Source organism: Mustelus asterias, unplaced genomic scaffold (genome assembly GCF_964213995.1).
Source record: "Mustelus asterias unplaced genomic scaffold, sMusAst1.hap1.1 HAP1_SCAFFOLD_373, whole genome shotgun sequence".
In the NCBI taxonomy this organism is placed as follows: domain Eukaryota; kingdom Metazoa; phylum Chordata; class Chondrichthyes; order Carcharhiniformes; family Triakidae; genus Mustelus; species Mustelus asterias.
Window position 1 is genome coordinate 147,697 of NW_027590329.1, and position 26,378 is coordinate 174,074.

Below are 26,378 nucleotides of genomic sequence, written 5' to 3' on the forward strand. Positions count from 1 at the left end.
AGATTATTGTTGCCGCACCAGTTCACCAGATTCTCTATCTCATTCCTGTACTCTGTCTCACCATTGTTTGAGATCCGACCCACTACGGTGGTGTCATCAGCAAATGTGAAAATCGAATTGGAGGGGAATCTAGGTGATCCAGGGTTGAGTGCAGGGCCAGGGAGATGGTGTCTGCTGTGGACCTGTTGCGGCGTTAGGCAAACTGTAGTGGGTCCAGGTAGTCCGGGAGGCTGGAATTGATTCGTGCCATGACTAACCTTTCGAAGCACTTCATAATGATGGATGTCAGAGCCACCGACCGATAGTCATTAAGGCACGCTGCTTGGTTTTTCTTGGGTACCGGGATGATGGTCGTCTTCTTGAAGCAGACAGGGACCTCAGATTGTGGTAAAGAGAAGTTGAAGAGGTTTGCGAATACCCGCGCCAGCTGATCCACGCAGGATCCGAGTGCACATCCGGGTATCCCATCTGGGCCAGTTGCTTTCCATGGGTTGACGTTCGAGAAGGCTGATCTGACGTCTGCAATGGTGACCTCGGATACTGGTTCAACTGTGGCTTCCGGGGTGGAAGAAGTCCTCTTGCTCATCTCTTACTCAAGACAGGCGTAGAACACATTGAGCTCATTGGTGCTGGCAATTCGACACGTCTTCAGCTTTGCAGAGTTGCTATATCTGTTTGAAGCCATGGACAGATGCATCTGTGGCAGGCAGGGTGGTGAGGAGGAGTCAAGTATGTTTTTCCCTTTTGTTGGTTTCCACCAGCCCCAGTGCCGTGAGCCACTCTTGGTGATGGACACTGAAGCCCCACCCAGAGCACATTCTGCACCCTCGCCACCCTCAGTGTTTCCTCCATGTGGTGATCAACATGGTGGAGTACCGATTCATCAGCTGAGGGGGACGGTACGTGGTAACCAGCAGGACGTTTCCTTGTCCATGTTTGATCTGGTGCCATGAGACTTCATGGGGTCCGGAGTCGATGTTGAGGACTCCCAGGGTAACTCCCTCCCGACTGTATATCACTGGGCTGCTGCCACCTCTGCTGGGTCTGTCCTGCCGGTGGGACAGGACATTCCCAGGAAGAGTGATTGTGGTGTCTGGGACATTATCTGGAAGGTTTGATTCTGTGAGAATGACTGTGTCAGGCTGTTGCTTGGCTAGTCTATGAGACAGCTCTCCCAGTTTCCACACAAGCCCCCAGATGTTAGGAAGGACGACTTTCCAAATTGACGGCACTGGGGCTGTGCCACAGAACCACCTTCTCCACCTGTGTTGCCACCTTCAAGGATTTGTGGACTTGCACACCTCGGTCCCTCTGTGTTTCTATACTCCTGATGACTCTGCCATTTATTGTATAACTCCTCCCTACATTATTTCTTCCAAAATGCATCACTTCGCATTTATCCGGATTAAACTCCATCTGCCACCTCTCCGCCCAATTTTCCAGCCTATCTATATCCTGCTGTATTGCCCGACAATGCTCTTCGCTATCCGCAATTCCAGCCATCGAGGAAGACAGATTATTATGTGAATGGGTGTAAATTGAGAGAGGTGGATATTCAGCAAGACCTTGGAGTCCTCGTGTATCAGTTGCTGAAAGTACACCTGGAGTATTATGTGCAGTTTTGGTGTCCTCATCTGAGGAAGGATGTCCTTGCTATAGAGGGAGCACAGCGAAGGTTTACCAGGCTGATTCCTGGGATGGCAGGTCTGTCATATGACGAGAGGCTTACTGGTTAGGATTATATTCACTGGAGTTTAGAACAGTGAGAGCAGATCTCAAGGAACTTATAAAATTCTAACAGGGTGAGACAGGGTAGATTCAGAAAGAATGTTCCCGATGGTGGGGAGTCCAGAACTAGGGGTCAGAGTTTGAGGATAAGGGGTAAACCTTTTAGAACTGAGGCGAGGAGGACTTTCTTCACCCAGAGGGTGGTGAATGTGTGGAATTCACTCCCACAAAGTAGTTGAGGCCAAAACGTTGTCTGATTTCAAGGAAAAATTAGATATAGCTCTTGGGGCTAAAGGGATATGGCGGGGGAGAGCGGGGGGAAAAAGAGGGAATCAGGATATTGAATTTGATGATCAGCCATGATCAAAATGAATGCCGGAGGTGGAAGGTTCCCTCCTGTCTTTCTGTGAAATATTCAATAGACTGGGCCTTGCATTAAGTTGATCTTTCTCGACACCCCAGCTATGACTGTAACACTACATTCTGCACTCTCTCCTTTCCTTCTCTATGAACGGTATGCTTTGTCCGTATTATGGACAAGAAACAATACTTTTCACTGGATACTAATACATGTGACAATAATAAATCAAATCAAAAATTTATTCTCTGCAGTTTAGAAGAGTGAGAGGTGATTTCATTCAAATATACAAAATGCTTAAAGGGCTCGACAGGTCCCTCTACACTGTCCCCATCAAACACTCCCAGGACAGGTACAGCACGGGGTTAGATACAGAGTAAAGCTCCCTCTACACTGTCCCCATCAAACACTCCCAGGACAGGTACAGCATGGGGTTAGATACTGAGTAAAGCTCCCTTGACACTGTCCCCATCAAACACTCCCAGGACAGGTACAGCACGAGGTTAGATACAGAGTAAAGCTCCCTCTACACTGTCCCCATCAAACACTCCCAGGACAGGTACAGCATGGGGTTAGATACAGAGTAAAGCTCCCTCTACACTGTCCCCATCAAACACTCCCAGGACAGGTACAGCACGGGGTTAGATACAGAGTAAAGCTCCCTTTACACTGTCCCCATCAAACACTCCCAGGACAGGTACAGCATGGGGTTAGATACTGAGTAAAGCTCCCTCGACACTGTCCCCATCAAACACTCCCAGGACAGGTACAGCACGGGGTTAGATACAGAGTAAAGCTCCCTCTACACTGTCCCCATCAAACACTCCCAGGACAGGTACAGCACGAGGTTAGATACAGAGTAAAGCTCCCTCTACACTGTCCCCATCAAACACTCCCAGGACAGGTACAGCACGGGGTTAGATACAGAGTAAAGCTCCCTGTACACTCTCCCCATCAAACACTCCCAGGACAGGTACAGCACGAGGTTAGATACAGAGTAAAGCTCCCTCTACACTGCCCCCATCAAACACTCCCAGGACAGGTACAGCACGGGGTTAGATACAGAGTAAAGCTCCCTCTACACTGTCCCCATCAAACACAGTAAGAGGTTTTACAACACCAGGTTAAAGTCCAACAGGTTTATTTGGTAGCAAAAGCCACACAAGCTTTCGGAGCCCCAAGCCCCTTCTTCAGGGGAGTGGGAATTTTGTTCACAAACAGGGCATATAAAGACAGAGACTCAATTTACATGAATAATGGTTGGAATGCGAATACTTACAACTAATCAAGTCTTTAAGAAACAAAACAATGAGAGTGGAGAGAGCATCAAGACAGGCTAAAAAGATGTGTATTGTCTCCAGACAAGACAGCCAGTGAAACTCTGCAGGTCCAGGCAACTGTGGGAGTTACAAATAGTGTGACATGAACCCAATATCCCGGTTGAGGCCGTCCTCGTGTGTGCGGAACTTGGCTATCAGTTTCTGCTCAGCGATTCTGCGCTGTCGTGTGTCGTGAAGGCCGCCTTGGAGAACGGTTACCCGAATATCAGAGGCCGAATGCCCGTGACCGCTGAAGTGCTCCCCAACAGGAAGAGAACAGTCTTGCCTGGTGATTGTCGAGCGGTGTTCATTGAAACATCAAACACTCCCAGGACAGGTACAGCACGGGGTTAGATACAGAGTAAAGCTCCCTCTGCACTGTCCCCCATCAAACACTCCCAGGACAGGTACAGCACGGGATTAGATACAGAGTAAAGCTCCCTCTCCACTCTCCCCATCAAACACTCCCAGGACAGGTACAGCACGGGGTTAGATACAGAGTAAAGCACCCTCTACACTGTCCCCCATCAAACACTCCCAGGACAAGTACAGCACGGGGTTAGATACAGAGTAAAGCACCCTCTACACTCTCCCCATCAAACACTCCCAGGACAGGTACAGCACGGGGTTAGATACAGAGTAAAGCTCCCTCTACATTGTCCCCCATCAAACACTCCCAGGACAGGTACAGCACGGGGTTAGATACAGAGTAAAGCTCCCTCTACACTGTCCCCATCAAACACTCCCAGGACAGGTACAGCACGGGGTTAGATACAGAGTAAAGCTCCCTCTACACTGTCCCCATCAAACACTCCCAGGACAGGTACAGCACGGGGTTAGATACAGAGTAAAGCTCCCTCTACACTGTCCCCATCAAACACTCCCAGGACAGGTACAGCACGGGGTTAGATACAGAGTAAAGCTCCCTCTACACTGTCCCACATTAAACACTCCCCTTCCCTCTTGACCCCTCCCACACTCAGTTCTTCTCACCTTTCTCATGAGCTCTCACTCATCACAAGGGTTCAGAGGAGGAATGTGATGGAGGATCAGGAGTAGTAGTGAGTGGGAGGTCTATAGGTAGAGTTAGCAACTTTTTAATACTTAGGAAGAGGATATTTGTGCCAGTTAGATCAGGCAGTTTGCAGTTTTTAATGTAGAAAGTTAAATAATCAATTGCTGCAACTGACATCAGTTACAAGGCAAAGGTGCAGTGTATTAGGGGAACTCTACATGTTCTCTTCAATGTATATGGAACTTTCATTTGATCACATTTGCATAAAGTTACTAATCTTTTCATCTCTTCATCTGTTTAGCGCGCAAGAAACAATACTTTTCACTGTATGTTAATACATGACAATAACCCTAACCCTCCAATTTGATTTCAAGTTTGCTGACGACACCACCGTAGTGGGTCGGATCTCAAACAATGACGAGACAGAGAACAGGAATGAGATCGAGAATCTGGTGAACTGGTGCGGCAACAATAATCTCTCCCTCAATGTCAACAAAACAAAGGAGATTGTCATCGACTTCTGGAAGCGTAAAGGAGAACATGCTCCTGTCTACATCAACAGGGACGAAGTAGAAAGGGTCGAGAGCTTCAGTTTTTTAGGTGTCCAGATCACCAACAACCTGTCCTGGTCCCCCCATGCCGACACTATAGTTAAGAAAGGCCACCAACGTCCCTACTTTCTCAGAAGACTAAGGAAATTTGGCATGTCAGCTACGACTCTCACCAGCTTTTACAGATGCACCATAGAAAGCATTCTTTCTGGTTGTATCACAGCTTGGTATGACCTGGGTTCGATTCCCGGCTTGGGTCACTGTCTGTGTGGAGTTTGCACGTTCTCCTCGTGTCTGCGTGGGTTTCCTCCCACAGTCCAAAGGTGTGTGGGTTAGGTTGATTGGCCATGCTAAAAATTGCTCTTAGTGTCCTGAGATGCGTAGGTTAGAGGGATTAGTGGGTAAATATGTAGGGATATGGGGGTAGGGCCTGGGTGGGATTGTGGTCGCTACAGACTCGATGGGCCGAATGGCCTCTTTCTGTACTGTAGGGTTTCTATGACTCCTGCTCTGCCCAAGACCGCAAGGAACTACAAAAGGTTGTGAATGTAGCCCAATCCATCACACAAACCAGCCTCCCATCCATCCACTTCCCGCTGCCTCGGAAAAGCAGCCAGCATAATTAAGGACCCCACACACCCCAGACATTCTCTCTTCCACCTTCTTCTGTCGGGAAAAAGATACAAAAGTCTGAGGTCACGTACCAACCAACTCAAGAACAGCTTCTTCCCTGCTGCCATCAGACTTTTGAATGGACCTATCTTGCATTAAGCTGATCTTTCTCTACACCCTAGCTATGACTGTAACACTACATTCTGCACTCTCTCCTTTCCTTCTCTATGAACGGTATGTTTTGTCTGTATAGTGCGCAAGAAACAATACTTTTCACTGTATGTTAATACATGTGACAATAATAAATCAAATCAAAAATAAATCAAATCTTTTATAATCATTTTTTGTGTTTTATGTGCCAAGATATCTTCACTTCACTTTCTCTTAACTGCTCATTCCAACTCGGGGAGGGTGCCTATCTCGACAGACACTGGATACTAGGAAGAATACACCCAGGATGGGATGCCAGTCCAAAGGGCACACACATAGCACAGACACACAACACACACCCACACAACACACACCCACATGCCCGCACACAGACACACAAACTGAAGGGCAATTTACCACGGTCAATCCACCTAACCAGCACGCCTTTCGGACTGTGGGAGGAAACCGGAGCACGCGGAGGAAACCCACACAGACACGGGGAGAACGTGCAGACTTCACACAGACAGTGACTAAAGCCGGGAATTGAACCCGGGCCCCGGCGCTGTGAGGCAGCAGCGCTAACCACTGTGCCATCATGACACCAAACAGATACCCATTTGAAATAAATCACAATAAATCTAAGATTTAAAAAAAATTCTACTTGCAGTACATTTAAAATGTTCCAATATCCCAATTGGCTTTAGTATTTTTCTTGTGAGTACCACAATTGTCCAGACTTCAAAGCAAAGATTATCCTTGCTTAGATATAGAGACCAAAACTATCCCCAACTCTCCAGGACTGGTCTCACCCAAGTCCTATACAAATTGTAACGAGACTGCTTTATCCCTGTACTCCAATCCACTTGCATGAAAGGCCATCATGCCATTTGCATTCCTCAGTGTTTGCTGTGTCCAATGCTAACTCTTTGTTACAAACACACCCACCTCCCTTTGCACATCAACATTTACAGACTTCACACCTTCTAAAATATTCTGCTTTTCCATTTTTACAACTGAAGTTAATAACCTCACACTTCCTCACATTACCCTCTGTCTGCTATCACTCGGCACACTCTCTGCAAGCTGAGCTAGATTCTTCCTGTTGGTGGCTGGGTTTAAGCGGCAATCATGATATGGAGATGCCGGCGTTGGACTGGGATAAACACAGTAAGAGTTTTAACAACACCAAGTTAAATATCCACTCCATCTGACGAAGGAGCAGCGCTCCGAAAGCTAATGGCATTTGCTACCAAATAAACCTGTTGGACTTTAACCTGGTGTTGTTAAAACTCTTACTGTGTTTAAGCGGCAAGTCAGTATTAGTTGGTGGATTCACAGGGCAAGGTTTCTTCTACACTGTCTCCTCAAATACTCCAACCCTATATTCATTCACACAGTCCCAATGGGCATTGTCCACCTCTCCAGCTCCGCTCTCTGCACTTGTAAGTATTCTCCTTCAGCGTACCCGAACAAGACCCAGAATGTGGCGACTAGGGGATTTTCACGGTAACTTCATTGCAGTGTTAATGTAAGCTTACCTGTGACAATAATAAACTTTTTTTAAAAAATCATAAAAACTTGAAACGAGGAATGGGTCAGGTGCACTAACCAAAGCCCGGAATGGATTTGAGGGATGACTTGAGGCAGATCTTTTCCATTCGGAGGTAGCTGTATCTGAGCAGGCAATTCCACAGATACATCCAATCCAGGCGAGTTCGATGGTTCATGATAATTACACTGCGCTCACCAGGAACAAAGCCATCGCCAGTGATGACCACTCTCACACCGAGAACCATCTCCAACAGGGCCTGACAGAGACACCAAGAGAAACACAACAGGGTGAGGAATGTTGAGGAGCATTCTCAGCCGTAATCAGGGGTTAACCATTTGGAAACAGGAGCCAGATGGATTGTGGCTCACCCAGAGACACTCACTTACCACAGGGAGGGTGAGCCAGACAGCGACGATGCGGTCAGTGATCCAGCGATAGCAGACCGGTGACAGCAGCATGATGGGAAGGAAGGGAGCCAGCATGAAGATACTGCCAAAAAAACTGCTAAAGAACAGCAAGAGCAGCACAAAGGTCCCCTTCACTGACAACATTCTGAAAAACAAGAGCAAAAGAGTCAACAGCAAGCGCATCAGGGCAAGAAACTGTAATGTCCGAACTATGTGAGGGCCTGAGAGTCTGAAACAACCAGGAAATGACGTGGTTAGCACACGCAAGTTCAAAATAACAAGCAGCAATTTATTACAGGAGCTGTTGGAGTAGAAGATGAAACTAAAACAGGAACCTGTGAAACACCTCAACAACATCACCATCAAAGCAATCATGGAACCACAAAAGAAGTGATAATGAACCTTGCTCTCTTGAAGCTTGTAAAGAATGTTTTAAGGATTGTACGAATCTTTCAGCTAATCCACTGGTTGATGGATGATAAGGTGTGGATTTTATATGCTGAATAACATTTACTTTGAGATAATCCTCAAACTCATGAAATAAACTGAATCATTATCGCCAGCATTCTGACCAAATCCTGCAGAAGTTTTGTCAACCTTTTGAATGGTTTGTTCAGTTGTAGTCGATCTCACGATACAAACTTCTGGCCACTTTGAGTGTACATAAATGACTAGGAAAACGAAACCCTCAAACGGACCAGCAAACTCTACAGCAATCGCTGCCATTGCGTTTTAGGCCAAGCCCAAGGGTATAAAGGAGACAACAGTGGTGTATTTCTTACTCATCCACAGGATTGATACTGTCCCAATTTTTCTTCAGTCAGAACATCCAGATACAGCCACGAAAAATAACTGTGTGCTAATTCCTTCATCCGGACTATACCGGGATGAACTTTATGTAGCTGTTCAAGAACTTTTTCAGGCAGACTAGGAGAAATTATCACTCGGAAATCCCCACAATAGACACCCACCTTGGACAGTCAACTCAAGCTTACTTTAGGGGAGGCATTGGCCTAGTGGTTTTATCGCTAGATTATTAATGCAGAAACTCAGCTAATGTTCTGGGGACCCGGGTTCAAGTCCCACCACGGCAGATTTGAATTCAATAAAAATATCTGGAATTAAGAATCTACTGATGACCATGAAACCATTGTCGCTTGTTGGAAAAACCCATCTGGTTCACTAATGTCCTTTAGGGAAGGAAATCTGCTGTCCTTACCTGGTCTGGCCGACATGTGACTCCAGAGCCATAGCAACGTGGTTGACTCTCCACTACCCTCAGGCAACTAGGAATGGGTGGCCAGCCAGCGACACCCATGCCCCACAAATGAATTTTAAAAATTGAACTTGAGACATGTGGTTTCAATTAGGATGCGTGCGATATGTTCCAGCATTACAGGCTGCTGATCCTGTTCCTTCCAGTACCATATCCATCACCTTCCCAATCATGGGATCATTTCTGGTATGTCTCTGAACTTGGGAAAATGTCACATACCTACTCGTAAAAAATAAAAAAAATTAGCAAAACTAGTTGATGGCATCTGCTCCATTTATAAAGGTAAGTGTGATAATGCATCGGCATGGCACTCTGATGCTACTTTATACTGTAAGTGTGTGGATTAGATCAGTGACCAACTGAACCATCTGGTTCCATGACAGGTACGATAGTCACTCATTGTAACCAGTTCTGGGCGTCACAGAGGTTAGCACTGCTGCCTCTCAGTGCCAGGGACCCAGGTTTGATTCCTGGCTCGGGTCACTGTCTGTGTGGAGTTTGCACATTCTCCCAGTGTCTGTGGGTTTCCTCCGCGGCTCCGGTTTCCTCCCACAGTCCGAAAGACGTGCGGATTAGGTGCATTGGCCGTGCTAAATTCTCCCTCTGTGTACCCGAACAGGCACCGGAGTGTGGTGATTAGAGGATTTTCACAGTAACTTCATTGCAGTGTTAATAATTTGCAACAATAATAAAATAAACTCTAACACACCAATCGTACTAATTCTTCTTCGACTTTGAGACAAATTACATACTTTGTAGTCGACTATTAAGCTTTAACATCAGTATCACTTTAACTCCCTTCAGGTGAGCCAAGTATCTCTCCAAATATACTCTTGTATTTATCCAGAAGGTGCAGTAGGTCTGTTTTGACATTCACTCAAGAACAGCTTCTTCCCTGCTGCTGTCAGACTTTTGAATGGACCTACCTCGCATTAAGTTGGTTTTTCTCTACACCCTAGCTATGACTGTAACACTACATTTTGCACTCTCTCCTTTCCTTCTCTATGAATGGTATGCTTTGTCTGCATAGCACGCAAGAAACAATACTTTTCACTGTATGTTAATACATGTGACAATAATAAATCAAATCGACCAATCTGTTGACAGCACTCCAGTTCAGCTTTATTTTCTCCGACTCTGATCTCCTAAACTGAGCTGGAAAATGACCACGGACACAATGGAGGGGCAACTCCACGGTTTGTCCACTCAACCCCACATTGACTATCATTTAGCCTTTTAAATGGAATTATTTATTCTGTGCATGTCTTAAAATCACATCAGCTGGTTTGAAAGGAAGATGTTTCAGCTTTTGCTGGTGTGTAGTCTCAGGAATTATAGATACAGCAGCATCTGTATCAACCTCCAACCTAATAGGTTGTCCACTTAACTTTGGAATCACCCAGAATCTATGTGAGTCACCCTGTGGATAAGTATCCAGTTGGAGATCTTCACCTTTCTGGACAGTCTCCTCTTCACAGGCATAATTCTTTTCTTCCATTTTGTAAATCCTTTGTGTGAAATGCAACTTGTTCTTCTTGAAGTTACCCAGATTCTTCTGAATATTCTTCTCAGGGAAAGCTGGTCTCGCCAATCTAATGACTCACCAAACTCACAATGTGTGCCAGCCTTTTTAAGGTTGCCACAAACTGAGCAATGCTTTCTCCTTCCATTTGATTCCTCCAGTGGAACCTGAACCGTTCTGCAATGATCAGTGGCTTTGGAGAGTACAAAGTACAAAGAACAGTACAGCACAGGAACAGGCCTTTCAGCCATCGAGGCCTGCGCTGATCATGATGCCTGCCTCAACTAAAACCGTCTGCACTTAGAGTCCGTATCCTTCCATTCCCAGCCTATTCACGTATTCGTCTAGTTGCCCCTTAAATGCCGCAATCGTACCCGCTCCCACCCCCTCCCCGGGCAGCGCATTCCAGACATTCACCACCCTCTGTGTAAAAAAACCTGCCTCACACATCTCCTCTAAACTTTTCCCCACACACCTTAAACCCATGTCCCCTAGTACTTGACATTTCTACCCTAGGAAAGAGCATCTGACTACCCACTCTGTCCACGCCACTCAATCTTGTAAACCTCTATCAGGTCACCCTTCAACCTCCGTCATTCCAGTGAGAACAAACCGAGGTTATCCAACCTCTCCTCATAGCCAATACCCTCCAGACCAGGCAACATCCTGGTAAACCTCTTCTGTACCCTCTGCAAAGCATCCACATCCTTCTGGTAGTGTGGCGACCAGAATTGTACACAATATTCCAAATGAGGCCAAACTAAGGTTCTGCACAGCTGCAGCATGACCTGCCAATTTTTATGCTCAATGCCCTGGCCGATGAAGGCAAACATGCCGTATGTAAACATGAGGTCATGCCTCACAAATTTGGTTGAGTTTTTTGAGGCGACGACAAAAATGATTGACGAGGGAAGGGCCGTGGATGTCATCTACATGGATTTTAGTAAAGCATTTGACAAGGTCCCTCATGGCAGGCTGGTGCAAAAGGTTAAGGATCAAAGGTGAACTAGCTAGATGGGTACAGAACTGGCTTAGCCATAAAACAGTAAGAAGTTTAACAACACCAGGTTAAAGTCCAACAGGTTTATTTGGTAGCAAAAGCCACACAAGCTTTCGGAGCTCCAAGCCCCTTCTTCAGGTGAGTGGGAATTCTGTTCACAAACAGAGCATATAAAGACACAAACTCAATTTACATGAATAATGGTTGGAATGCGAATACTTACAACTAATCAAGTCTTTAAGAAACAAAACAATGAGAGTGGAGAGAGCATCAAGACAGGCTAAAAAGATGTGTATTGTCTCCAGACAAGACAGCATTGTTTTGTTTCTTAAAGACTTGATTAGTTGTAAGTATTCGCATTCCAACCATTATTCATGTAAATTGAGTTTGTGTCTTTATATGCTCTGTTTGTGAACAGAATTCCCACTCACCTGAAGAAGGGGCTTAGAGCTCCGAAAGCTTGTGTGGCTTTTGCTACCAAATAAACCTGTTGGACTTTAACCTGGTGTTGTTAAACTCCTTACTGTGTTTACCCCAGTCCAACGCCGGCATCTCCACATCATGATTAGCATTAAAGGCAGAGGGTAGCAGTGGAGGGGTCTTTTTCTGATTGGAGGTCTGTGACTAGTGGTGTTCATGATGTGGAGATGCCGGCGTTGGACTGGGGTAAAAATAGTAAGTAGTTTAACAACACCAGGTTAAAGTCCAACAGGTTTATTTGGTAGCAAAAACCTTTTGCTACTAAATAAACCTGTTGGACTTTAACCTGGTGTTGTTAAACTTCTTACTAGTGGTGTTCCGCAGGGCTCTATACTGGGACCTCTGCGGTTTGTGATATATATAAATGATTTGGAAGAAGATGTAGCTGGTCTGATTAGTAAGTTTGCAGACAACACAAAGATTGCTGGAGATGCGGATAGTGATGAACATTGTCAGAGAATACAGCAGGATATAGATAGGCTGGAAAATTGGGCGGAGAAATGGCAGATGGAATTTAATCCAGATAATTGCAAAGTGATGCATTTTAAGAACATAAGAAATATGAGCAGGAGTAGGCCATCTAGCCCCTCAAGCCTGCCCCGCCATTCAATAAGATCATGGCTGATCTGATAGTGGGTTCAGTTCCACTTACCCGCCCGCTCCCCATAACCCTTAATTCCCTTAATGGTTAAAAATCTATCTGTGACTTAAACACATTTAACGAGGTAGCCTCTACTGCTTCATTGGGCAGAGAATTCCAAAGATTCATTACCCTCTGGGAGAAGAAGTTCCTCCTCAACTCTGTTCTAAATTGACTCCCCTGTATTTGGAGGCTATGCCCCCTAGTTCTTGTTTCCATTGTAAGTGGAAATAACCTCGCTGCTTCTCCCCTGTCTAGCCCCTTCATTATCTTATATGTCTCTATAAGATCTCCCCTCAACCTTCTAAACTCCAATGAGTACAGGCCCAGTCTACTCAATCTCTCCTCATAAGCTAACCCCCTCATCTCCGGAATCAACCTGCTGAACCTTCTCTGTACCCCCTCCAAAGCTAATATATCCTTTCTTAAATAAGGGGACCAAAATTGTACACAGTACTCTAGGTGCGGCCTCTCCAGTACCCTGTACAGTTGCAGCATGACCTCCCTGCTTTTATACTCCATCCCTCTTTTGGTAGATCTAATGCAGGGGGGAGCTATACAATAAATGGCAGAACCATCAGGAGTATAGACACAGAGAGGGATCTGGGTGTACAAGTCCACAGATCCTTAAAGGTGGCAGCACAGGTGGAAAAGGTGGTGAAGAAGGCATATGGCATGCTTGCCTTTATTGGACGGGCATAGAGTATAAAAGTTGGCATATGATGTTGCAGTTGTATAGAACGTTGGTTAGGCCACATTTGGAATACTGCGTCCAGTTCTGGTCGCCACACTACCAGAAGGTCGTGAAGGCTTTGGAGAGAGTGCAGAGGAGGTTTACCAGGATGTTGCCTGGTATGGAGGGTATTAGCTATGAGGAGAGATTGAGTAAACTAGGGTTGTTCTCCCTGGAAAGACGGAGGTTGAGGGGCGACCTAATAGAAGTTTATAAAATTATGAAGGGCATAGATAAGGTGAACAGTTGGAAGCTTTTTCCCAGGTCAGAAATGACAAACACAAGGGGTCACGGGTTCAAGGTGAGGGGGGCAAGGTTCAACACAGATATGTGGGGGACGTATTTTACACAGAGGGTGGTGGGGGCCTGGAATGCACTACCAAGCAAGGTGGTTGAGGCAGACACGCTAGGATCATTTAAGACTTATCTAGATAGCCACATGAACAGACTGGGAATAGAGGGATACAAACGGATGGTCTAGTTAGGAACACATGATCGGTGCAGGCTTGGAGGGCCGAAGGGCCTGTGTTGTATTGTTCTTTGTATGCCTTCTTGACTACCTTATCCACTTGCGTTGCCACTTTCAGTGATCGGTGGACATGTACGCCCAGATCTCTCTGCCTGTCAGTACTCTTAAGGGTTCTACCATTTACTGTACAATTCCTATATACATTGGACCTTCCAACATGCATTACCTCACACTTGTCCAGATTAAACTCCATCTACCACTTCCCTGCCCAAGTCTCTAAACGATCTATATCTTGCTGTATCCTCTGATAGTCCTCTTCACTATCCACTAGTTCACCAATTTGTGTCGTCTGCGAACTTACTAATCAGACCAGCTATATTTTCATCCAAATCATTTATATATACTGCAAACAACAAAGTTTGCTGTGGAACACTGCTAGTCACAGCCTTCCATTCAGAAAAGCATCCCTCTACTGCTACCCTGTCTTCTGTGACCAAGCCAGTTCTGTGTCCATCTTGCCAGCTCTCCTCTGATCCCGTGTGACTTCACCTTTCGTACCATGAGGTACCTTGTCAAAGAATTTACTGAAGTCCATGTAGACAACATCCACTGCCTTTCCCTCATCTATCATCTTCGTCACTTCCTCGAAAAACTCCCCTTCACAAAACCATGCTGTCTATCACTAATAAGTCCATTTGTTTCCAAATGTGAGTAAATCCTGTCCCTAAGTATCTTTTCCAATAATTTCCCTACCACTGATGTAAGGCTCACCAGCCTATATTTTCCTGGATTATCCCTGCTGCCCTTCTTAAACAATGGAACAACATTGGCTATCTTCCAGTCTTCTGAAACTTCACCTGTAGCCAGTGAGGATACAAAGATTTCTGTCAAGGCCCCAGTAATTTTCGCCCTTGCCTCCCTCAGTATTCTGGGGTAGATCCCATCAGGCCCCGGGGACTTATCTACTTTAATGCTTTTTAAGATGCCCAATACCTCCTCCTTTTTGATATTGACATGACCCAGAATATCTACACACCCGACCCTAGGCTCCTCATCCACCAAGTCCCTCTCTCTGGTGAATACTGAGGCAAAGTATTCATTTAGTTTCTCACCCATTTCCTCTGTTTCCATGCATAGATTCCCTCCATTATCCTCGAGTGGACCAATCCTTTCCCTGGCCCCCCTCTTGCTCTTTACATACGTATAAAATGCCTTAGGATTTTCCTTAATCTTATTTGCCTAAGACTTTTCATGACCACGTTTAGCCCTCCTAACTCCTTCCTCAAGTTCCTTCCTACGTTCTTTATATTCTTTAAGCGCTTTATCTGTCCTAAGCCTTTTAGACCTGACAATTGCTTCCTTTCTCTTTTTGACAAGGCTCATAATATCCCTCGTTATCCAGGTTTCCCGATACTTCCCACACTTATCCTTTGTCCCCACAGGTACATGCCAGTCCTGAATTCCAATCAACTCACATTTGAAAGACTCCCACATGTCGGCTGTTGATTTACCCAGAAACAGCCTCCTGCAATCTACGCTCTCCAGATCCTGCCTAATGTTACAAAGAACAATACAGCACAGGAACAGGCCCTTCGGCCCTCCAAGCCCGCGCTGCTCATGTGCCCAACTAGACCATTCTTTTGTATCCCTCTATTCCCAGTCTGTTCATGTGGCTATCTAGATAAGTCTTAAACGATCCCAGCGTGTCCGCCTCAATCACCTTGCTTGGCAGTGCATTCCAGGCCCCCACCACCCTCTGTGTAAAATATGTCCCCCTGACATCTGTGGTGAACCTTGCCCCCCTCACCTTGAACCCGTGACCCCTTGTGTTCGTCACCTCCGACCTTGGAAAAAGCTTCCCACTGTTCACTCTATCTATCCCCTTCATAATTTTATACACCTCTATTAGATCTCCCCTCATCCTCCGTCTTTCCAGGGAGAACAACCCCAGTTTACCCAATCTCTCCTCATAGCTAAGACCCTCCATACCAGGCAACATCCTGGTAAACCTCCTCTGTACTCTCTCCAAAGCCTCCACGTCCTTCTGGTAGTGTGGCGACCAGAACTGGGCACAGTATTCCAAATGTGGCCTAACCAACGTTCTATACAGCTGCAACATCATATGCCAACTTTTATATTCTATGCCCCGTCCAATAAAGGCAAGCATGCCATATGCCTTCTTCACCACCCTCTCCACCTGTGCTGCCACCTTTAAGGATCTGTGGACTTGTACACCCAGGTCCCTCTGTGTGTCGATACTCCTGATGGTTCTGCCATTTATTGTATAGCTCCCCCTTACATTAGATCTACCGAAATGCATCACTTCACATTTATCTGGATTAAATTCCATCTGCCATTTCTCCGCCCAATGTTCCAGCCTATCTATATCCTGCTGTATTCTCTGACAATGTTCATCACTATCCGCAACTCCAGCAATCTTCGTGTCGTCCGCAAACTCACTGATCACACCAGCTACATCTTCCTCCAAATCATTTATATATATCACAAACAGCAGAGGTCCCAGTACAGAGCCCTGCGGAACACCATTAGTCACAGACCTCCAACTGGAAAAAGACCCCTCCACTGTTACCCTCTGTCTTCTATGGCTAAGCCAGTTCTCCACCCATCTAGCTAGCTCACCTTTTATCCCATGAGATTTAACCTTTTGCACCAGCCTGCCATGAGGGACCTTGTCAAACGCTTCACTAAAATCCATATAGATGACATCCACGCCCCTTGTAGTTGTAGTTAGTCATGTACTTAGAAGAGTAATGCTCTTCAAGGATCTTTGTCAAGTCATTGAAAGTTTTGTTTCCTGGCTTTGCGGGATGAACCAAGCTCCTGAGCAAATTGAAGGTTTTACTTCCTATCGTACTGAGAAAAGCTGGTATAAAGCAACTCTTGCAATTTTATTCTCTTGTACAAAGTACCAAAACCACTCTGCACAGGAACTCTACTCTTCATTTTCTTCATTGAAAGGCCCATGGATCCTATCTGAGCTGCCATTTCTCTTGCAGGCACTAAACTCAAGGCAACAGGTCCACAGTAGACACCATCCCCCTGGCCCTACATTCAACCCTGTAACACCTAGATAACAAAGACACTTCTATCAGACTCCTATTTATTGATTACAGCTCAGCTTTCAACATCATTATTCCTACAAAACTCACCTCCAAACTCCACAGCCTAGGGCTCGGCTCAAGAACCAACCAACTCAAGAACAGCTTTTTCCCTGCTGCCATCAGACTTTCGAATGGACCTACCACGCATTGAGTTGATCTTTCGCGATACCTATGACTGTAACACTATGGGCCCAATTTTACCACCAAGTTGCACCCGTTTTCGGGTGCGAAAACTTGGTAAAGTTGGACATGAGGCGAGTAGCGCGATCCGTGCCCACCTCCGCGCCGGTTCCCCCTTTACCAAGGCCCAAAAATGGCCGCAATCGGGACCGTGCCAGAAACAGTGCATTTGCATGCATTTAAATTGACTTAATGGGCTGCACGCCCAACTTTACCGCACTTCCCCCTTTACCACCGCGTTCGCCTATCCACAATTGGCACAAAACAGACATGCTCCACAAAAGTCCGATTCGGGTGCTCCAGTTAGTGAGGTGGGTCCAACAGCGCTCTGCTTGAGATCGGTGGGCCACTGCCACTCTGCCTGTGATCAGTGAAGGGGAAGGGGGGAGAGGGAAGGGTCTGAGTGACAGAGGGGATGGGGGGGATAAGGAAGTCAGTAATGTTGTGCAGGGTGGGGCAATGTCTGTCGAGGCCAGGAGGAGGCATTATCCGGCCCGGGAGCGATGTGGCATGGGAGCCGCATTCTATCATTGTTTTTTTCTGCGCATGCGCAGTTGGAGGCGCCGATTGGAGCTGCAGGGTTTCGGGCGCGTTCCACAGGCCTGTGCAGCACGATTCGGAATCACTGATATTTTTTCAGGCAGAGTGCGTATGGGGGCGCCTGAGAATGGGTCTAAAAGTCGGATCTGAAACACTCCCAGTTTCAAGTGTAAAAACGGAACGGCAATAATCATGGGGGACTTCAACATGCACATTGACTGGCAGACTCAAGTCGGTAAGGGTGGAATGGAGGAAGAGTTCTTAGAATGCTGTCGGGATAGTTTCCTTGAACAGCATGTTACGGAACCGACGAGGGAACGAGCTATTTTGGATCTGGTATTGTGTAACGAGGTAGGTAGAATTAAGGATCTTATTGTGAAGGACCCTCTTGGGTCTAGTGACCACAATACGGTCGAATTTCTGATTCAGATGGAAGAGGAGAAAGTTTGGTCCCAAACCAGTGTCCTCTGTTTGAACAGAGGGAAATATGATAGGATGAGGGATGAATTGGCTAAGGTAGACTGGGAGAGCAGGCTGGCAGGTAGGATAGCTGAGGAACAGTGGAGGATTTTTAAGGAGATCCTTTTCAGTTCTCAGCAAAAATATATTCCAGCAAAAAACAAGGATTGTAAGAAAAGGGAGAACCAGCCGTGGATAACGAAGGAAATAGAGAGTATTAAAATAAAAACAGCTGCGTACAGAGTGGCCAAAAATAGTGGAGAAACAAGTGATTGGGAAAAATTTAAGAAACAACAAAGAGAGACTAAGAAAGCGATAAAGAAAGGAAGGATAGACTATGAAGCTAGGCTAGCAATTAATATAAAAAATGATAGTAAAAGTTTTTATAAATATATAAAAAGGAATAGAGTGGCTAGAGTGAATGTTGGACCCTTGGAGGACGAGAGGGGGGAGTTAATAGTGGGAAATGAGGATATGGCTGAGTCTTTAAATAAGTTTTTTGTGTCGGTCTTCACGGTGGAGGACACAAATAGTTTGCCAAATATTAACGATAGAGGGTTGGCAGCAGGAGAAATACTTAATACAATTAATGTTACCAGAGAGGCAGTGCTGGGTAAACTAATGGGACTAAAGGTGGACAAGTCCCCGGGTCCGGATGGAATGCATCCCAGGGGTATTGAAAGAAATGTCAGAGGTAATAGTGGATGCGTTGGTGATTATTTATCAAAACTCGTTGCATTCTGGGGTAGTGCCGGTTGATTGGAAAACGGCTAATGTTACGCCGCTGTTTAAAAAAGGAAGGAGACAAAAGGCGGGTAACTATAGGCCGGTCAGCTTAACGTCTGTAGTAGGGAAAATGCTGGAATCCATTATTAAAGAGGAGATAGCAGGGCATCTGGATAGAAATGGTTCGATCAGACGCAGCATGGATTCATGAGGGGAAAGTCGTGCTTGACGAACATGTTGGATTTTTATGAAGATGTGACTAGGGCGGTTGATGGAGGAGAACCGGTGGATGCGGTGTTTTTGGATTTCCAAAAGGCGTTTGATAAGGTGCCCCATAAAAGGCTGCTGAAGAAGATTAGGGCACACGGAGTTGGGGGTAGTGTGTTAAAGTGGATTGGGGACTGGCTATCCGACAGGAAGCAAAGAGTCGGAATAAATGGGTGTTTTTCCGGTTGGAGGAAGGTAACTAGTGGCGTGCCGCAGGGATCGGTACTCGGGCCGCAACTATTTACCATTTATATAGATGATCTGGAGGAGGGGACGGAGTGTAGGGTAACGAAGTTTGCAGACGACACAAAGATAAGTGGAAAAGTGAATCGTGTGGAGGACGGAGAAGATCTGCAGAGAGATTTGGACAGGTTGAGTGAGTGGGCGAGGATATGGCAAATGGAGTATAACGTTGATAAATGCGAGGTTATACACTTTGGAGGAAATAATAACAAATGGGATTACTATCTCAATGGAAACAAATTAAAACATGCTACCGTGCAAAGGGACCTGGGGGTCCTTGTGCATGAGACGCAAAAGCCCAGTCTGCAGGTACAACAGGTGATCAAGAAGGCAAATGGGATGTTGGCCTATATCGCGAGGGGGATAGAATATAAAAGCAGGGATGTCTTGATGCGCCTGTACAGGGCATTGGTGAGGCCGCAGCTGGAATACTGTGTGCAGTATTGGTCCCCTTATATGAGGAAGGATATATTGGCATTGGAGGGAGTGCAGAGAAGGTTCACCAGGTTGATACCGGAGATGAGGGGTTTGGATTATGAGGAGAGGCTGAGGAGATTGGGTTGGTACTCGGAGTTTAGAAGGATGAGGGGGGATCTTATGGAGACTTATAAGATAATGCGGGGGCTGATTAGGGTGGAGGCGGAGAGATTCTTTCCACTTAGTAAGGAAGTTAAAACTAGAGGACACAGCCTCAAAATAAAGGGGGGTCGGTTTAAGACAGAGTTGAGGAGGAACTTCTTCTCCCAGAGGGTGGTGAATCTCTGGAATTCTCTGCCCACTGAGGTGGTGGAGGCTACCTCGCTGAATATGTTTAAAGCGCGGATGGATGGATTCCTGATCGGTAAGGGAATTAAGGGTTATGGGGATCAGGCGGGTAAGTGGTACTGATCCACGTCAGATCAGCCATGATCTTATTGAATGGCGGGGCAGGCTCGAGGGGCTAGATGGCCTACTCCTGCTCCTATTTCTTATGTTCTTATGTAAGTCCACCCAGCGCTTACCCGGGCGGCACGGTAGCACAGTGGTTAGCACTGCTGCTGCACAGCTCCAGGGGCCCAGGTTCGATTCCTGGCTCGGGTCACTGTCTGTGTGGAGTTTGCACATTCTCCTCGTGTCTGCGTGGGTTTCCTCCGGGTGCTCCGGTTTCCTCCCACAGTCCAAAGATGTGCAGGTTAGGTTGATTGGCCATGCTAAAATTGCCCCTTGGTGTCCTGGGATGCGTAGGTTAGAGGGATTAGTGGGTAAATATGTGGGGGTAGGGCCTGGGTGGGATTGTGGTCGGTGCAGACTCGATGGGCCGAATGGCCTCCTTCTGCACTGTAGGGTTTCTTTGTTTCTAAATGGTAAAATAGGGCCCTATATTCTGCACCCTCTCCTTTCCTTCTCCCTATGTACTCTATGAACGGTATGTTTTGTCTGTGTAGCACAAGAAAATACTTTTCACTATATCCCAACACGTGACAATAATAAATCAAATCAAATCCTCTTATCTAAGGAAAGATATACAGGCATTGGGGGCAGTCCAAAGAAGATTCACTAGGTTGATCTTGGGTATGGAGGGATTTTCTTACGATGAGAAGTTGAGTAGGTTGGGTCTGTATTCATCAGAGTTTAGAAGAATGTGACGCGATTTTAGAGAGACATACAGGGCTCTCAGGGGGCTTGACAGGGTAGATGCTGAGATGTTGTTTCTCCTTGTGGGAGAGTCTAGGACCAGAGGGAATAACCACAGGGTAAGGCATTGAAGACAGAGCTGAGGAGGAATTTCTTCTTTCAGAGGGTAGTGATTCTGTGGAATTCTTTATCGCAGAGGGCTGTAGAGGCTGGGTGATTATGTACGTACAAGGCTGAGATAGATTTTTAATTAGTAAGGAAATCGAGGGTTATAGAACATAGAACATTACAGCGCAGAACAGGCCCTTCGGCCCTCGATGTTGCGCCGACCAGTGGAACCAATCTAAAGCCCATCTAACCTACACTATTCCAATATCATCCATATGTTTATCCAATAACCACTTGAACGCTCTCAACGTTGACGAGTCCACCACTGCTGCAGGCGGGGCATTCCACGCCCTTACTACTCTCTGAGTAAAGAACCTACCTCTAACATCTGTCCTATATCTATCACCCCTCAATTTAAAGCTATGTCCCCTCGTGCTAGCCATCACCATCCGAGGAAAAAGGCTCTCACTATCCACCCTATCTAATCCTCTGATCATCTTGTATGCCTCTATTAAGTCACCTCTTAACCTTCTTCTCTCTAACAAAAACACCCTCAAGCCCCTCAGCCTTTCCTCATACGATTTTCCCACCAAACCAGGCAACATCCTGGTAAATCTCCTCTGCACCCTTTCCAACACTTCCACATCTTTCCTATAATACGGTGACCAGAACTGTACGCAATACTCCAAATGCGGCCGCACCAGAGTTTTGTACAGTTGCAGCATGACCTCCTGGCTCCGAAACTCAATCCCTCTACCAATAAAAGCAAACACTCCGTACGCCTTCTTAACAACCCTATCAACCTGGGTGCCAACTTTCAGGGATCTATGCACATGGACACCCAGATCCCTCTGCTCATCCACACTACCCAGTATGGGGATAAGGCAGGAAAGTGGAGTTGAGGATTATCAACCAGATCAGTCATAATCTCATTAAATGGCAGAGAAGATTTGATGGGCCGAATGGTCTACTTCTGTCTTACATCTTATAGCTTCAAAGATACTCTGAAGCTCTTTGTGTAGAGAGAGCGCTAACATCAATGGCTGGGAGGAGCTTGATGCCAATTGTTGAAGATAGCACCATCATGGTACATCTAGCTGTATCACAGCATCTTAATGATGGATCAGAGCAGTGACAGTCAAAAGGAAGCAAACCCTGCACTCTGAATCCAATCACCTCGAAGGACATACCAAGCTAGTTTAAGCCTCAAACAGCAGCAGCAACCCACCTGGACTTGGAGAGATCTCACCTCCCCTGGAACTGATCCCACTCCCAATGTCACAGGAAGGTAAAGCCCTCACTCTTTCACCTTGGCTCCAGTTACACATTCATTTCCACTACCCACCTGTTTCAGTACTCACTAATATTGGATGCAAATCACTGGATCACCCTCATATGCATTGGATCCCAACATGGATCATCTCATGCATTGGATCCCAACATGGATCACCCTCATATGCATTGGACCTCAACGACTGGATCCCCAACAATCATCAGTGATTGGGCAACAGTCTCAGTATAAAATATCTGCATAAAAATTCAATGCAAGGAGCATCCGGAACAAGGTAGATGAACTTGGGGCGTGGATTGGTACTTGGGACTACGATGCTGTGGCCATTACGGAGACGTGGGTAGAACAAGGACAGGAATGGTTGTTGGACGTTCCGGGGTATAGATGTTTCACTAAGTGTAGGGAAGCTGGTAAAAGAGGTGGAGGAGTGGCACTGTTAATCAAGGATAGTTTAACGACTGCGGAAAGGCACTTCGTGGGGGATCTGCACACTGAGGTAATATGGGCTGAAGTTAGAAATAGGAAAGGAGCGGTCACGTTGCTAGGAGTTTACTATAGGCCCCCAAATAGTAATAGAGATGTGGAGGAAGAAATTGCTAAGCAGATTATGGATATGTGTGGGGGTCACAGGGTAGTTGTCATGGGGGACTTTAACTTTCCAAATATTGATTGGAACCTTTGTAGGTCAAATATTTCAGATGGGGCAGTTTTTGTGCAGTGTGTGCAGGAGGGTTTCCTGACACAATATGTGGATAGGCCGACAAGAGGTGAGGCCACATTGGATTTGGTACTGGGAAATGAACCAGGCCAAGTGTTAGATTTGGTTGTGGGAGAGCACTTTGGAGATAGTGACCACAATTCGGTGTCTTTTGTTATTGCAATGGAGAGGGATAGGGCCGGACGGCAGGGCAAGGTTTACAATTGGGGGAGAGGTAATTATGATGCGATTAGGCAAGAATTAGGGGGCATAAGTTGGGAACAGAAACTGTCAGGGAAAGGAACTAATGAAAAGTGGAACTTTTTCAAGGAACAAATACTGGGTGTCCTTGATAGGTATGTCCCTGTCAGGCAGGGAGGAAATGGCCGAGTGAGGGAACCATGGTTCACGAAAGAGGTAGAATGTCTTGTGAAAAGGAAGAGGGAAGCTTATGTAGGGATGAGGAAACAAGGTTCAGATGGCTCGATTGAGGGTTACAAGTTAGCAAGGAATGAGCTGAAAAAGGGGCTTAGGAGAGCCAGGAGGGGACATGAGAAGTCCTTGGCGGGTCAGATCAAGGAAAACCCCAAGGCTTTTTACTCTTATGTGAGGAATAAAAGAATGACCAGGGTGAGGTTAGGGCCGGTCAAGGACAGTAGTGGGAACTTGTGTATGGAGTCAGTAGAGATAGCCGAGGTGATGAATTAATACTTTTCTTCAGTGTTCACCAAGGAGAGGGGCCATGTTTTTGAGGAAGAGAAGGTGTTACAGGCTAATAGGCTGGAGGAAATAGATGTTCGGAGGGAGGATGTCCTGGCAGTTTTGAATAAACTGAAGGTCGATAAGTACCCTGGGCCTGATGAAATGTATCCTAGGATTCTTTGGGAGGCAAGGGATGAGATTGCAGAGCCTTTGATCTTTGGGTCCTCACTGTCCACGGGGATAGTGCCAGAGGACTGGAGAATGGCGAATGTTGTTCCTCTGTTTAAGAAAGGGAATAGAAATAACCCTGGTAATTACAGGCCGGTTAGTCTTACTTCGGTGGTTGGCAAATTGATGGAAAAGGTCCTTAGGGATGGGATTTACGACCATTTAGAAAGATGCGGATTAATCCGGGATAGTCAGCACGGATTCGTGAAGGGCAAGTCGTGCCTCACAAATTTGATAGAATTTTTTGAGGAGGTAACTAAGTGTGTTGATGAAGGTAGGGCAGTTGATGTCATATACATGGATTTTAGTAAGGCGTTTGATAAGGTCCCCCATGGTCGGATAACGATGAAAGTAAGGAGGTGTGGGATAGAGGGAAAGTTGGCCGATTGGATAGGTAACTGGCTATCTAACAGAAGACAGAGGGTGGGTGGTGGATGGAAAATTTTCAGACTGGAGGCAGGTTGCTATCGGAGTGCCACAGGGATCAGTGCTTGGTCCTCTGCTCTTTGTGATTTTTATTAATGACTTAGAGGAGGGGGCTGAAGGGTGGATCAGTAAATTTGCTGATGACACCAAGATTGGTGGAGCGGTGGATGAGGTGGAGGGCTGTTGTAGGCTGCAAAGAGACATAGATAGGATGCAAAGCTGGGCTGAAAAATGGCAAATGGAGTTTAACCCTTAAATGTGAGGTGATTCATTTTGGTAGGACAAATTTAACTGTGGATTACAGGGTCAAAGGTAGGGTTCTGAAGACTGTGGAGGAACAGAGAGATCTTGGGGTTCATATCCACAGATCTCTAAAGATTGCCACTCAAGTGGATAGAGCTGTGAAGAAGGCCTATAGTGTGTTAGCTTTTATTAACAGGGGGTTGGAGTTTAAGAGCTGTGGGGTTATGCTGCAACTGTACAGGACCTTGGTGAGACCACATTTGGAATATTGTGTGCAGTTCTGGTCACCTCACTATAAGAAGGATGTGGAAGCGCTGGAAAGAGTGCAGAGGAGATTTACCAGGATGCTGCCTGGTTTGGAGGGTAGGTCTTATGAGGAAAGGTTGAGGGAGCTAGGGCTGTTCTCTCTGGAGCGGAGGAGGCTGAGGGGAGACTTAATAGAGGTTTATAAAATGATGAAGGGGATAGATAGAGTGAACGTCCAAAGACTATTTCCTCGGGTGGATGGAGCTATTACAAGGGGGCATAACTATAGGGTTCGTGGTGGGAGATACAGGAAGGATATCAGAGGTGGGTTCTTTACGCAGAGAGAAGAGAGGTTGGGGTGTGGAATGGACTGCCTGCAGTGATAGTGGAGTCAGACACTTTCGGAACATTTAAGCGGTTATTGGATAGGCACATGGAGCACACCAGGATGATAGGGAGAGGGATCGCTTGATCTTGGTTTCAGATAAAGCTCGGCACAACATCGTGGGCCGAAGGGCCTGTTCTGTGCTGTAATGTTCTATGTTCTCTATCTGCACTGAACAAATAAATGACAGGCAGAGAAAGACTTGAGCAACATGGTGATGTGTTTTTGGGGGTGGGTTGGTTTTATCTTTGTTCTGAAGGTGTTGGAGTGAATGGTTGAAATAGGTGCTCACCTGCTGCCTGGCTCCCAGCTGATCCCGCTGGGTTTGGACAGTCCGGTAACTGAGCCGCGTCCACTGCTGTGATCCTCAGTGTCCGGAGTGGGAAGTACCTCACTCTCCTCTTCCTGCAAAGGACCACTCTCTTTACCAACCCTCTTCCAACCTCCCTCTGCAACTCCGGGGGGGGGTGGGGGGAGAGGGTCACTGCCTCACTCCCGGGGGGGGGGGGGGGGGAAGGAGAGGGTCACTGCCTCACTCCCGGGGGGGGGGGGGGGGGGGGGGAGGGAGAGGGTCACTGCCTCACTCCCAGGGGGTGGGGGGGGGAGAGGGAGAGGGTCACTGCCTCACTCCCGGGGGGGGGGGGGGGGGGAGAGGGTCACTGCCTCACTCCCGGGGGGGGGGGGGGGGAGAGGGAGAGGGTCACTGCCTCACTCCCGGGGGGGGGGGGGGGGGGGAGAGGGTCACTGCCTCACTCCCAGGGGGTGGGGGGGGGAGGGTCACTGCCTCACTCCCGGGGGGGGGGGGGGGGGGTCACTGCTTCACTCCCGGGGGGGGGGGGGGGGGGGGGTCACTGCCTCACTCCCGGGGGGGGGGGGGGGGGGAGAGGGTCACTGCCTCACTCCGGGGGGGGGGGGGGGAGGGTCACTGCCTCACTCCCGGGGGAGGGGGGGGAGGGTCACTGCCTCACTCCGGGGGGGGGGGGGGGGGGGTCACTGCCTCACTCCGGGGGGGGGGGGGGGGTCACTGCCTCACTCCCGGGGGGGGGGGGGGAGAGGGTCACTGCGTCACTCCCGGGGGGGGGGGGGGGG

General features: G+C 47.1%; 1 protein-coding gene across 1 annotated transcript in view; it reads right to left on the bottom strand.

Moving 5' to 3' along the window:
• The window catches only part of lclat1 (lysocardiolipin acyltransferase 1), a 79,507-nt gene that overhangs the window by 52,455 nt on the left and 674 nt on the right, over positions 1-26,378 (bottom strand). Inside the window, exons 2-3 of the mRNA XM_078204542.1 lie at positions 7,672-7,837; positions 7,343-7,541 (exon numbers count right to left, since the gene is read on the bottom strand). Of these exons, the coding sequence (XP_078060668.1) occupies positions 7,343-7,541; positions 7,672-7,837 (365 nt within the window). The remainder of the gene's footprint in view (positions 1-7,342; positions 7,542-7,671; positions 7,838-26,378) is intronic.